This window comes from Tachypleus tridentatus, chromosome 3 (assembly GCF_004210375.1).
Source record: "Tachypleus tridentatus isolate NWPU-2018 chromosome 3, ASM421037v1, whole genome shotgun sequence".
NCBI lineage: Eukaryota > Metazoa > Arthropoda > Merostomata > Xiphosura > Limulidae > Tachypleus > Tachypleus tridentatus.
In genome coordinates, this window is record NC_134827.1 from 53,550,717 (window position 1) to 53,563,858 (window position 13,142).

The following is a 13,142-nucleotide window of genomic DNA, read 5'->3' on the forward strand; positions in this document are numbered from 1 at the left end:
GTTTTTCCCGCCAGTTAGAAATACGTGTTTTACTTACGGTTTGAGTGTTAACGTGCTAGTTTTTGTAACTGAAGTTTTCGGTTTAAAAGATTATTGGTAAGTGAGTAAACAATACGAAAAAAATCTACATTATTTTACGTTTTCTATTTTGTTGATTATGTTTTATGAAATTTATCCAGGATTTGAATTTATCGCTTTAGTGTAAATTATCGTATTTGTGCTGTAGTAACCGGTGTTGATACTGTGATGGTATTATTGTTAGAATTGGTTTAGAAGTAGTTTACTGACGTTTGCAAATCGTATGTCCATAAAATAAGCACCATTCGACGTATGACAGTGTTTATACTAAATTACTTATGTTTTTATTCATTTATTTTTTGTTTTATTTCTATGAAAAATAATTCACGTCTGAATTTTGTAGTGGAATAAATGTTCAGTGAGTAGACTGAATGGCCTTCTGATTCCATGACACAGGTCTAGCGTATTATCTGTTGAATTCTGATTATATTTTGTTGTTGCTGGACAGTTATTCTTGCATCATGTTCCAATGTTAGGCATATTATTTAGAATTATTTGGGAAAAAATAATTCCAACTCCAGTCCATGTAATGAAAAAGAATTAGTTTATTTTTTCATTATAATATGCTACAGGCTATCATCACTTATACTTTATGTAAGAACAACATTTTAACAGAAATTAAATTACCCACACCTAACTTAGATTTGGTCATTAAACACTCAACTCACTGAGCAACTAAGTAACAGAACAGATGCAATAACTCCAACTGAACTGGAGCACTCATTGGCACCTTTTTGGTCACTAACCACATCTTGTAATATCCTCTTGTTTTTAGAAATTTCATCATGCTTTTTAATCCTGAGCAGTCATTATTTTAGGCATTGGATTATCACCATCATTGCGATTTGTAGTTTCCTCTATCAAAGAACTAACAACATTAAAGTAGTTTAAGATATTATGAAATTATAAAAACTGTTCTACTTAACATCCGAGTGTTTTCAGTTTACAAATAAGTTATTCCAACACATGTAATCACCATTTTGTTTATTTACTGAAATTGTCTTGGGTTTTAAAGGATCTTTTTGTTCTGGTATATTTTTAATATGACAACAGAGAAAATTGTAATTTCCCAAAATGTTTATTAACAGTACCATCATTTGCAAAGATTAAATAAAACTATCTTTCAGAGTACTCAAGAAGTCTGTTTTGAATTTGAGTTTGATAATTTGGTCAATAGTATTTTTTCATTTTTTGTAATCAATATGTTTTATAGGTGCTTAGGAACTAAATGAAATGGTGCTACAAAAATCAGGGAAATTTAAATCAGATAGGTGGAAACCAAAAGATCACAGCAGTGGTGATGGAGAAGCAAACTTTAGGTGAATTTTATGACTTAAAACACAGTTATAAATATTTAATGAATATGTTTAATGCAGTAACTAAATGTAAAAATAAATAATTATAAACACTTTATAAAAATAAAGTTAACTGAATTTTTCATTGACTTTCATTTTAATTCCTATAATTAATTACTAATTTAGAAGAAAAAAACTTAAGAGGAAAATAAAACCATTTTAAAGTAATTTTTAACAGTTTTTTTAGGCATCTTGATTTCCAATAGTTTGATGGTTGCCAATGTTTAAAATAAACATTTTGAGACAGTTTAGCAATTTTTCATTAAAAACCTTAACTTTATTTATTTATGAAAACAGTGAGTTGTTTTTTACAAAATATTGTTGTACGTCAGTTTTAGAGATTGTTCTTAAATTTCTAAAAGTACATAGTTTTCATAGATTTTAACCTTCAAGTTTTCCTGTATTTGGAGGTTATGTGTTTTAGATAACATGGTTCTGTATTTGGAAGTTACGTTTTTCGATTACATGGTTTTCATTTCCAGCCGAGATGACAACTCTGAGAAAAGGTTAAAATATTCACTATTTCACAATGAAATAGATTCTAAGTTTGGATTTAATCGTCACCGGGAGCCTATTGAGCGAGTTGGATGGCTTGTTAATATTCACCCTGTAAGTATTTATCAGACTGTTATGATTTACATAGTTTGTATAGTGTCTGCATTACATTTAGCTATTTTTGAAAGTGAAAGTTTCCATATTTGTTTAAGTACCTGACTATAAATCATATGCTGTGTAGTTCTGGTGTTGTGAATTGATGCTTGTTACTAGAACATTCTTAGTTTTGCTCACCATTATGATTAAGTATTATTACATCATAATATTGTTTATTGTGTAGAACACTCTAGGCCTTGGTCATACTATACATATACATCCAAAATGTAGATTGAATAAAATATAGAAAGTTAGATAGATAGTGAGCTTATAGTGGGGATTTCCAAAGAGAATTATCACAGATTGTATGGTAATAACAGAATAGAGAAGAAATAATTTGCCAAGTGAAGTTGTGTTCTAAAATAATTGAACCAGCCTGTGTGGACTTTGTCAAAAATGGGACAATTATTTAATGCTCTAGATACCACTGGAATAACCAATAGTGTACCAGATATTTATACATACATTTGGCTTGTTTTGATGTATTATCTTAAAATAAGTGTACTGTGTACTGTTTGTTTATTGTGGAAATTTATAGCCAACAAGTTGCAGACAAATCCTGACAGTGCTGAACAGCCAGAGTTTATTTAACTATTCATACCTGAGTTAAAATAATTTTTTAATGTGTGAAAATTACTAAAATGTATTAAATATACTGAAGTTTTATTGGTTAACTCTCACTTTTGAGGGTTAATTTAAAGGTATGTGACAGAAAAAAAAAATTGATACTGTTTGTTAAATACCTAACACAAGTAATATGTTGGTTGCTGGTCAGGCCACATGAAAGAAACACAAAACAAACTAAGTGGGAATAATTTTTTTCTGTTTAATTTTCCACACACTTGATAAATTATACATTAATAATCTCGTTACATTCACAATTTTTAATGGAATTGTTTTAATTTCAGACAGAGCTACTGGACGAAGACAAAAGACTTATAAGTGCTGTGGACTACTATTTCGTGGAAGAAGATGGAAATCGATTTAAAGTGTCCTTTCCTTTTAAACCATACTTTTATCTAGCCACAAAAAAAGATTGTGAACAGGAAGTCGTATCTTTTCTCACACGTAAATTTGCAGGTAGTATCAGCCGAGTGGAACAAGTTCAAAAAGAAGACTTGGATTTGGTAAGACAGACAGAATGGATTTTGAGTAGTTTTATAAGGCAGATGGAAAATTAAAATCAGCAAGTTGAACATTATGATGTATAAACAAGTGGAAAGAGGACCTGGTTAAATTATATTACAAATGTCTTTCATTTGACAAGTTTTTGTCAGTCAACACTTTTATACCAGAAAACTTGTAATGTAGATATTTTCAACTTGTTAAACATCTTAGTTCTTTGAGCTCTCGTAACTTACATCCTGAAAAAGTCCAAAGTTTGGTCGTTCATTAACTTCTCTCTGGACTTTTAGTTCAGAATAAGGGACAACAATAGACCACTGAAAATTCTAAAGCAATCTTTGAGCACTCTTGTACACTTTTCTAAGTGTGAAATGTTGATGTCTGTGATTAGGCACAAAGCTACATAACTGACTATCCGTGCTCTGCCCATCACGGGTATCGAACACCGGATTCTAGAGCTGTGAGTCCGCAGAGGTTCCACCGTGCCAATGGGGAGTTAAGTGTTTGAAAGCAAGTGCGTTGTTTCATAGAGTTTTGGTTGTGATCGGGTACTATTATTTACTTTTTTTACTGGAATGGATTTCAATTTTGATGTTTATTATTGAAACAGGCAAGAGATATATTCTGTTTATTATGCTTGAAATTCCAATAATGCACGTTTTGTTAGTTTTTTTACATGGATAATTTAAAGATAATATAATCACAGTTTTAATATTACAAAGTAATTTCAGCTTAAGAGAAAAATAAAAAAAGTGTACGTTGTCGGTTTTTTATCAGTTTTTTAATTGGAAAAAAATATGCTTTTTTTTTATAAATAGCCAAACCATTTGGTGGGCCTCAAGGCTAATTATCTGAAGTTGTCGTTTCTTACTGTTACGGATTTGACAAAAATACGTAAAGAAATTTTTCCAGCTGTAAAGAAAAATCGAGAGAGAGAGAAGACATCTTCAGCATATGTGCAGATGTTATCAAGGTGATTCTTTTGTTTATTACATAAAGATTGAAAAATGACACCAGTATATCTGTTAAAAAGTACTTTGTGTAGAATTATGTTTAAAACATTTTTAAGGGACATACTCATATTTTATTGTTACAGATTTTGATTAGGAGCTTTTAATTAACCAGGTGCTTCTGTAAAAATACTGATATGTAAAATTAAACAAAAAAGAACATTTATTTCTTACAGTTTGCAACATACTTTTGAAACTTTGCGGATGAAATTAGACGATGTAGTGAATGACGTTCATGTGAATATTTGAACAAAAGAAAAAAATTGTTTTTAAGTTTGATGAAATGTGTTTTAAATGTGCTTATTGTTATGGTAAAAGCCTTTTGTAGTTTTACAAAAGAACAAATACTGTAATAGTTAATAATTATGTGTGATTTCTAAAGTGTTTTTTAAGCTTAAATTCTTGGACTCAAGTCTACTGAAGTGATTCAAGAACTGACTTCTTCATCAACTTTCATTTTTTTAATGTTTTGTGCTCACCTGTGTTATAAATGTGCTAACCCCATCACTCCCCCAAACACGTAAGACAACAAGGGATCATTTTAAAGCATATCTCATAATGCTTCAATAGTTTACTTGTTACATATTGTTCTGATTTAACACAAAAATAACAGTTCTGTATCGTAGCTATTACAATATTTTTTTCAGTTCTTTGTCAGAAGGTGTGCATAGTGAACATTCTAAGAAGCTGACAGATCAGATGGAAAATATTATTGACATAAGGTAAGAAACTGAAATCAGATCTCACTGTATGCAACTGTGAGGCTGGTAAAGTGTGATCTATTAATGAGTAAATTCTACGATATCAAATTACAGTAACACTAATAACAGTTGTGTATTACATCCCAGCTGAAGATGTGTGATTTGTTCATTGAAGGTTTGTGATACAACATTATTAACAGAATGATAATGATTGTATCTGGTTTCTCAGTTAAACAGTGTTGTTTGCAGCTGATCAAACATATTGAACATCAAAGCACATTTCATAATGACCCATGTTTTTTATATATCAGAAATAATGACCCATATTTTTTATATGTGGGAAATAATGACCCATGTTTTTATATATCAGAAATAATGACCCGTGTTTTTTATATATGGGAAATAATGACCCATGTTTTTTATATATGGGAAATAATGACCCATGTTTTTTATATGTGGGAAATAATGACCCATGTTTTTATATGTGGGAAATAATGACCCATGTTTTTATATGTGGGAAATAATGACCCATGTTTTAATATATATGGGAAATAATGACCCATGTTTTAATATATATGGGAAATAATCACCCCTGTTTTTTATATATGGGAAATAATCAGCCGTGTTTTTTATATATGGGAGGCTAATAGAACTTTGGAAGTATATTCACAGGATTTCATTTTTGTGTTTCATCAACTGAAGAACTAATATTGTTATTGCTTTGTATTTCACATTTAAGAAAGTTGAATTCTGAATTGTAATAAAATAAATATTATGTAATACAACTTTTACCTGAAAGTGGTATTCAAGTCAGTGGCTCTGAGGTTCCACATGTCCAGTGAACAATGTTCTCTCCTTCCCTCACTCCCATGGCCAACTACTATTTTAACTTGTATTTCAAATTTGTAAAATGTGTACCTTAATGAACGACAGTTGTCAAAACTAATTGTGAAGATGCTTTCCCAATAAAACTAGATGAAGCCATTTTATGTTCTGTTGTACTTGATTTAGAACTTTGATTTTTAGTGTAAAATAGGTTTTATAGTATGAACTTTTATCTCGTGTATTCAGACATTTGTGAATTGTAAAAATTATTCTCTGAGGTATTTAAATCAGTTGTCCTGATTAGGGTTGGTCATGAAGTTTTTAGGAGGGTTACAAAACAGATGTGAACCATAGTTGTTTGTGGAATTTAAAGGTTATAAAGAACCAGTAGGTCAGCACCAGATGGATTAGTTCAGAATTAAAATTTCATTTTTTTATGATGTTTTAAGGCTATTGTTAATGTTCTGTTTATAATTATTACTTGTGGTTGTCATAGTGTTCTACTTTACATTTAACTATTTATTATTATATACAAAAAATATACATTTGAATAATTTTAAAATTAAAAGATAATCCTTTGCTAATTTTGTGGTGTTTTGAATAACTTTCCAGAGAATATGATGTTCCTTATCACGTGCGTGTTTCGATCGATAAGAAGATTTTTGTTGGACATTGGTATTCGGTTAAAGGAAAAGGCAATGACCCACCCGAGATCAAGAGACGAGAGGACCTGTTGCAGATGCCTGTGAGTGGAATAATGTTTAGATTGTCAGAAACTTGAATTAGTATGAAAGTAACAAACTTCATTGTTAATATATAGCTGACATGAAAGTTTGTTTTGTAATTAGTTATGTTATAAAATATTCATTAACTGGAAGATCAAAAATGTATGGCACTTATCTCATCAGACTACTGTCAGCCATTGAAGAGTGATCAGGTACCGGAGGATTGGAAATTATCTAATGTAGCTCCTCTTTTCAAGGGAAGTGATAAAAATTGTCCCAATAATTATAGACCCATTAGTCTTACTTCATTTGTGTGAAAAGTTATGGAATGTCTGTTAAAAGTTATTTAACAAAGTTTCATTGAGTTTTGAACATGTTTTCATCAAGGGAAAATCTTGCCTGACAAATCTTTTGACACTCTTTGAAAAGGTTACTGCTGATGCAGATGAGCATGTAGTTTTCGTGTATGTGGATTTTCAGAAAGCATATGATAATGTGCCACATTAAAGGCCAGTAAAAACAATCATCTCTGTAGGTGTGGAAAATATGAAGTTGTATACAAGGGTAGCTGAATGGAATAAATCAGTGAGTTGTTAGAAATGGAGTTCAGTCAAACTGTTTTAATGTCACTTATCTTAAGGTTCACTCTCAGGACATTTGTCTTTTTAATTTACATCAGTAACACAGAGGAAGGAAAGGTTCATCATATTTACTGATAATATTAAGATCCTGGATGCTGTGAGGAAGATGCTGCTAATTTACAACAGGATTTACATCATTTATTGAGTTGGACAAACAAATAGCAGATGGGTTTTAATTATGATGAATGTAAGATAACACATGTGACTTATTATAATTTGAACTATAAGTACAATTTAGATGGTAATGACCTTAATAGTGTTATGGAATGAAATAATCTGGTGTGTTGTTGTTAGTGATATGGCAGAAATAACCTTAATAGTGTTATGAAATAAATGAATCTGGTGTGTTGTTGCTAGTGATATGGCAGAAATAACCTTAATAGTGTTACGAAATAAAAGAATCTGGTGTGTTGTTGTTAGTGATATGGCAGAAACAACCTTAATGGTGTTATGAAATAAAAGAATCTGATGTGTTGTTGTTAGTGATATGGCAGAAATAACCTTAATAGTGTTATAAAATAAAAGAATCTTGTGTGTTGTTGTTAGTGATATGGCAGAAATAACCTTAATAGTGTTATGAAATAAAAGAATCTGATGTGTTGTTGTTAGTGATATGCCAGAAATATCATTAATAGTGTTATGAAATAAAAGAATCTGGTGTGTTGTTGTTAGTGATATGGTAGAAATAACCTTAATAGTGTTATGAAATAAAAGAATCTTGTGTGTTGTTGTTAGTGATATGGCAGAAATAACCTTAATAGTGTTATGAAATAAAAGAATCTGATGTGTTGTTGTTAGTGATATGCCAGAAATATCCTTAATAGTGTTATGAAATAAAAGAATTTGGTGTGTTGTTGCTAGTGATATGTCAGAAATAACCTTAATAGTGTTATGAAATAAAAGAATCTGGTGTGTTGTTGCTAGTGATATGGCAGAAATAACCTTAATAGTGTTATGAAATAAAAGAATCTGATGTGTTGTTGTTAGTGATATGGCAGAAATAACCTTAATAGTCTTATGAAATAAAAGAATCTGATGTGTTGTTGCTAGTGATATGTCAGAAATAACCTTAATAGTGTTATAAAATAAAACAAACTGGTGTGTTGTTGCTAGTGATATGTCAGAAATAACCTTAATAGTGTTATGAAATAAAAGAATTTGGTGTGTTGTTGCTAGTGATATGGCAGAAATAACCTTAATAGTGTTATGAAATAAAAGAATCTGATGTGTTGTTGTTAGTGATATGTCAGAAATAACCTTAATAGTGTTATGAAATAAAAGAATCTGGTGTGTTGTTGCTAGTGATATGTCAGAAATAATCTTAATAGTGTTATGAAATAAAAGAATCTGGTGTGTTGTTGCTAGTGATATGGTAGAAATAACCTTAATAGTGTTATGAAATAAAAGAATCTGGTGTGTTGTTGTTAGTGATATGGCAGAAATAACCTAATAGTGTTATAAAATAAAACAAACTGGTGTGTTGTTGTTAGTGACATGGCAGAAATAACCTTAATAGTGTTATGAAATAACAGAATCTTGTGTGTTGTTGCTAGTGATATGGCAGAAATAACCTTAATAGTGTTATGAAATAAAAGAATCTGGTGTGTTGTTGTTAGTGACATGGCAGAAATAACCTTAATAGTGTTATGAAATAAAAGAATCTTGTGTGTTGTTGCTAGTGATATGGCAGAAATAACCTTAATAGTGTTATAAAATAAAAGAATCTGGTGTGTTGTTGTTAGTGACATGGCAGAAATGACCTTAATAGTGTTATGAAATAAAAGAATCTTGTGTGTTGTTGCTAGTGATATGGCAGAAATAACCTTAATAGTGTTATGAAATAAAAGAATCTTGTGTGTTGTTGTTAGTGATATGGCAGAAATAACCTTAATAGTGTTATGAAATAAAAGAATCTGGTGTGTTGTTGCTAGTGATATGGCAGAAATAACCTTAATAGTGTTATAAAATAAAAGAATCTGGTGTGTTGTTGTTAGTGACATGGCAGAAATAACCTTAATAGTGTTATGAAATAAAAGAATCTTGTGTGTTGTTGCTAGTGATATGGCAGAAATAACCTTAATAGTGTTATGAAATAAAAGAATCTGGTGTGTTGTTGTTAGTGATATGGTAGAAATAACCTTAATAGTGTTATGAAATAAAAGAATCTTGTGTGTTGTTGTTAGTGATATGGCAGAAATAACCTTAAGTGTTATGAAATAAAAGAATCTGATGTGTTGTTGTTAGTGATATGCCAGAAATATCCTTAATAGTGTTATGAAATAAAAGAATCTGGTGTGTTGTTGCTAGTGATATGTCAGAAATAACCTTAATAGTGTTATGAAATAAAAGAATTGGTGTGTTGTTGCTAGTGATATGGCAGAAATAACCTTAATAGTGTTATGAAATAAAAGAATCTGATGTGTTGTTGTTAGTGATATGGCAGAAATAACCTTAATAGTGTTATGAAATAAAAGAATCTTGTGTGTTGTTGTTAGTGATATGGCAGAAATAACCTTAATAGTGTTATGAAATAAAAGAATCTGATGTGTTGTTGCTAGTGATATGTCAGAAATAACCTTAATAGTGTTATGAAATAAAAGAATCTGGTGTGTTGTTGCTAGTGATATGGCAGAAATAACTTTAATAGTTTTATGAAATAAAAGAATCTGGTGTGTTGTTGCTAGTGATATGGCAGAAATAACCTTAATAGTGTTATGAAATAAAAGAATCTGGTGTGTTGTTGTTAGTGATATGGCAGAAATAACCTAATAGTGTTATAAAATAAAACAAACTGGTGTGTTGTTGCTAGTGATATGTCAGAAATAACCTTAATAGTGTTATGAAATAAAAGAATTTGGTGTGTTGTTGCTAGTGATATGGCAGAAATAACCTTAATAGTGTTATGAAATAAAAGAATCTGGTGTGTTGTTGCTAGTGATATGGCAGAAATAACCTTAATAGTGTTATGAAATAAAAGAATCTGGTGTGTTGTTGCTAGTGATATGGCAGAAACAACCTTAATAGTGTTATGAAATAAAAGAATCTGGTGTGTTGTTGCTAGTGATATGTCAGAAATAATCTTAATAGTGTTATGAAATAAAAGAATCTGGTGTGTTGTTGCTAGTGATATGGTAGAAATAACCTTAATAGTGTTATGAAATAAAAGAATCTGGTGTGTTGTTGTTAGTGATATGGCAGAAATAACCTAATAGTGTTATAAAATAAAACAAACTGGTGTGTTGTTGTTAGTGACATGGCAGAAATAACCTTAATAGTGTTATGAAATAAAAGAATCTGGTGTGTTGTTGTTAGTGACATGGCAGAAATAACCTTAATAGTGTTATGAAATAAAAGAATCTTGTGTGTTGTTGCTAGTGATATGGCAGAAATAACCTTAATAGTGTTATAAAATAAAAGAATCTGGTGTGTTGTTGTTAGTGACATGGCAGAAATAACCTTAATAGTGTTATGAAATAAAAGAATCTTGTGTGTTGTTGCTAGTGATATGGCAGAAATAACCTTAATAGTGTTATGAAATAAAAGAATCTTGTGTGTTGTCGTTAGTGATATGTCAGAAATAACCTTAATAGTGTTATGAAATAAAAGAATCTGGTGTGTTGTTGTTAGTGATATGGCAGAAATAACCTTAATAGTGTTATAAAATAAAAGAATCTGGTGTGTTGTTGTTAGTGACATGGCAGAAATAACCTTAATAGTGTTATGAAATAAAAGAATCTTGTGTGTTGTTGCTAGTGATATGGCAGAAATAACCTTAATAGTGTTATGAAATAAAAGAATCTGGTGTGTTGTTGTTAGTGACATGGCAGAAATAACCTTAATAGTGTTATGAAATAAAAGAATCTTGTGTGTTGTTGCTAGTGATATGGCAGAAATAACCTTAATAGTGTTATAAAATAAAAGAATCTGGTGTGTTGTTGTTAGTGACATGGCAGAAATAACCTTAATAGTGTTATGAAATAAAAGAATCTTGTGTGTTGTTGCTAGTGATATGTCAGAAATAACCTTAATAGTGTTATGAAATAAAAGAATCTGATGTGTTGTTGCTAGTGATATGTCAGAAATAACCTTAATAGTGTTATGAAATAAAAGAATCTGGTGTGTTGTTGCTAGTGATATGGCAGAAATAACTTTAATAGTTTTATGAAATAAAAGAATCTGGTGTGTTGTTGCTAGTGATATGGCAGAAATAACCTTAATAGTGTTATGAAATAAAAGAATCTGGTGTGTTGTTGTTAGTGATATGGCAGAAATAACCTAATAGTGTTATAAAATAAAACAAACTGGTGTGTTGTTGCTAGTGATATGTCAGAAATAACCTTAATAGTGTTATGAAATAAAAGAATTTGGTGTGTTGTTGCTAGTGATATGGCAGAAATAACCTTAATAGTGTTATGAAAGAATCTGGTGTGTTGTTGCTAAAAGAATCTGGTGTGTTGTTGCTAGTGATATGGCAGAAATAACCTTAATAGTGTTATGAAAGAAAAAGAATCTGGTGTGTTGTTGCTAGTGATATGGCAGAAATAACCTTAATAGTGTTATGAAATAAAAGAATCTGGTGTGTTGTTGCTAGTGATATGTCAGAAATAACCTTAATAGTGTTATGAAATAAAAGAATCTGGTGTGTTGTTGCTAGTGATATGGTAGAAATAACCTTAATAGTGTTATGAAATAAAAGAATCTGGTGTGTTGTTGTTAGTGATATGGCAGAAATAACCTAATAGTGTTATAAAATAAAACAAACTGGTGTGTTGTTGTTAGTGACATGGCAGAAATAACCTTAATAGTGTTATGAAATAAAAGAATCTGGTGTGTTGTTGTTAGTGACATGGCAGAAATAACCTTAATAGTGTTATGAAATAAAAGAATCTTGTGTGTTGTTGCTAGTGATATGGCAGAAATAACCTTAATAGTGTTATAAAATAAAAGAATCTGGTGTGTTGTTGTTAGTGACATGGCAGAAATAACCTTAATAGTGTTATGAAATAAAAGAATCTTGTGTGTTGTTGCTAGTGATATGGCAGAAATAACCTTAATAGTGTTATGAAATAAAAGAATCTTGTGTGTTGTCGTTAGTGATATGTCAGAAATAACCTTAATAGTGTTATGAAATAAAAGAATCTGGTGTGTTGTTGTTAGTGATATGGCAGAAATAACCTTAATAGTGTTATAAAATAAAAAGAATCTGGTGTGTTGTTGTTAGTGACATGGCAGAAATAACCTTAATAGTGTTATGAAATAAAAGAATCTTGTGTGTTGTTGCTAGTGATATGGCAGAAATAACCTTAATAGTGTTATGAAACAAAAGAATCTGGTGTGTTGTTGTTAGTGACATGGCAGAAATAACCTTAATAGTGTTATGAAATAAAAGAATCTTGTGTGTTGTTGCTAGTGATATGGCAGAAATAACCTTAATAGTGTTATAAAATAAAAGAATCTGGTGTGTTGTTGTTAGTGACATGGCAGAAATAACCTTAATAGTGTTATGAAATAAAAGAATCTTGTGTGTTGTTGCTAGTGATATGTCAGAAATAACCTTAATAGTGTTATGAAATAAAAGAATCTTGTGTGTTGTTGTTAGTGATATGTCAGAAATAACCTTAATAGTGTTATGAAATAAAAGAATCTGATGTGTTGTTGTTAGTGATATGGCAGAAATAACCTTAATAGTGTTATAAAATAAAAGAATCTGGTGTGTTGTTGCTAGTGATATGGCAGAAATAACCTTAATGGTGTTATGAAATAAAATAATCTTGGTGTAATGGTTTATCAGCCTTTTAATTGATCCAAGCTGTTTCTAGTTGCAGGGCAAGTACAATTGTAGATTGTATCTACAGAAATATTGAATACCAGTCTAAAGAGGTTATAATTTCATCACTGGTGAGGCCACATTTGGAATATTGTGTTCAGTCTTAGGCTCATCACCTGAGGAAGGACATTGAATTATTGAAAATGGTTCAGAGAAAGGTTATTAAAATAGTGCCTGAGTTGTCGTACGAGGAGAGGCTGAAAT

The 13,142-nt window shown here is 30.4% G+C and overlaps 1 protein-coding gene across 2 annotated transcripts in view; it reads left to right on the top strand.

Annotated features, from left to right (window-relative positions):
* PolE1 (DNA polymerase epsilon catalytic subunit 1) overlaps window positions 1-13,142 on the top strand; it is a 377,829-nt gene continuing 364,687 nt past the window's right edge. For both annotated transcript variants that reach the window (XM_076494118.1, XM_076494119.1), the window contains exons 1-7: window positions 1-96; window positions 1,292-1,397; window positions 1,916-2,042; window positions 2,993-3,211; window positions 4,028-4,182; window positions 4,867-4,941; window positions 6,358-6,490. In XM_076494118.1, coding sequence (XP_076350233.1) covers window positions 1,312-1,397; window positions 1,916-2,042; window positions 2,993-3,211; window positions 4,028-4,182; window positions 4,867-4,941; window positions 6,358-6,490 — 795 coding nt within the window. In that variant the 5' untranslated portion in view covers window positions 1-96; window positions 1,292-1,311. The remainder of the gene's footprint in view (window positions 97-1,291; window positions 1,398-1,915; window positions 2,043-2,992; window positions 3,212-4,027; window positions 4,183-4,866; window positions 4,942-6,357; window positions 6,491-13,142) is intronic.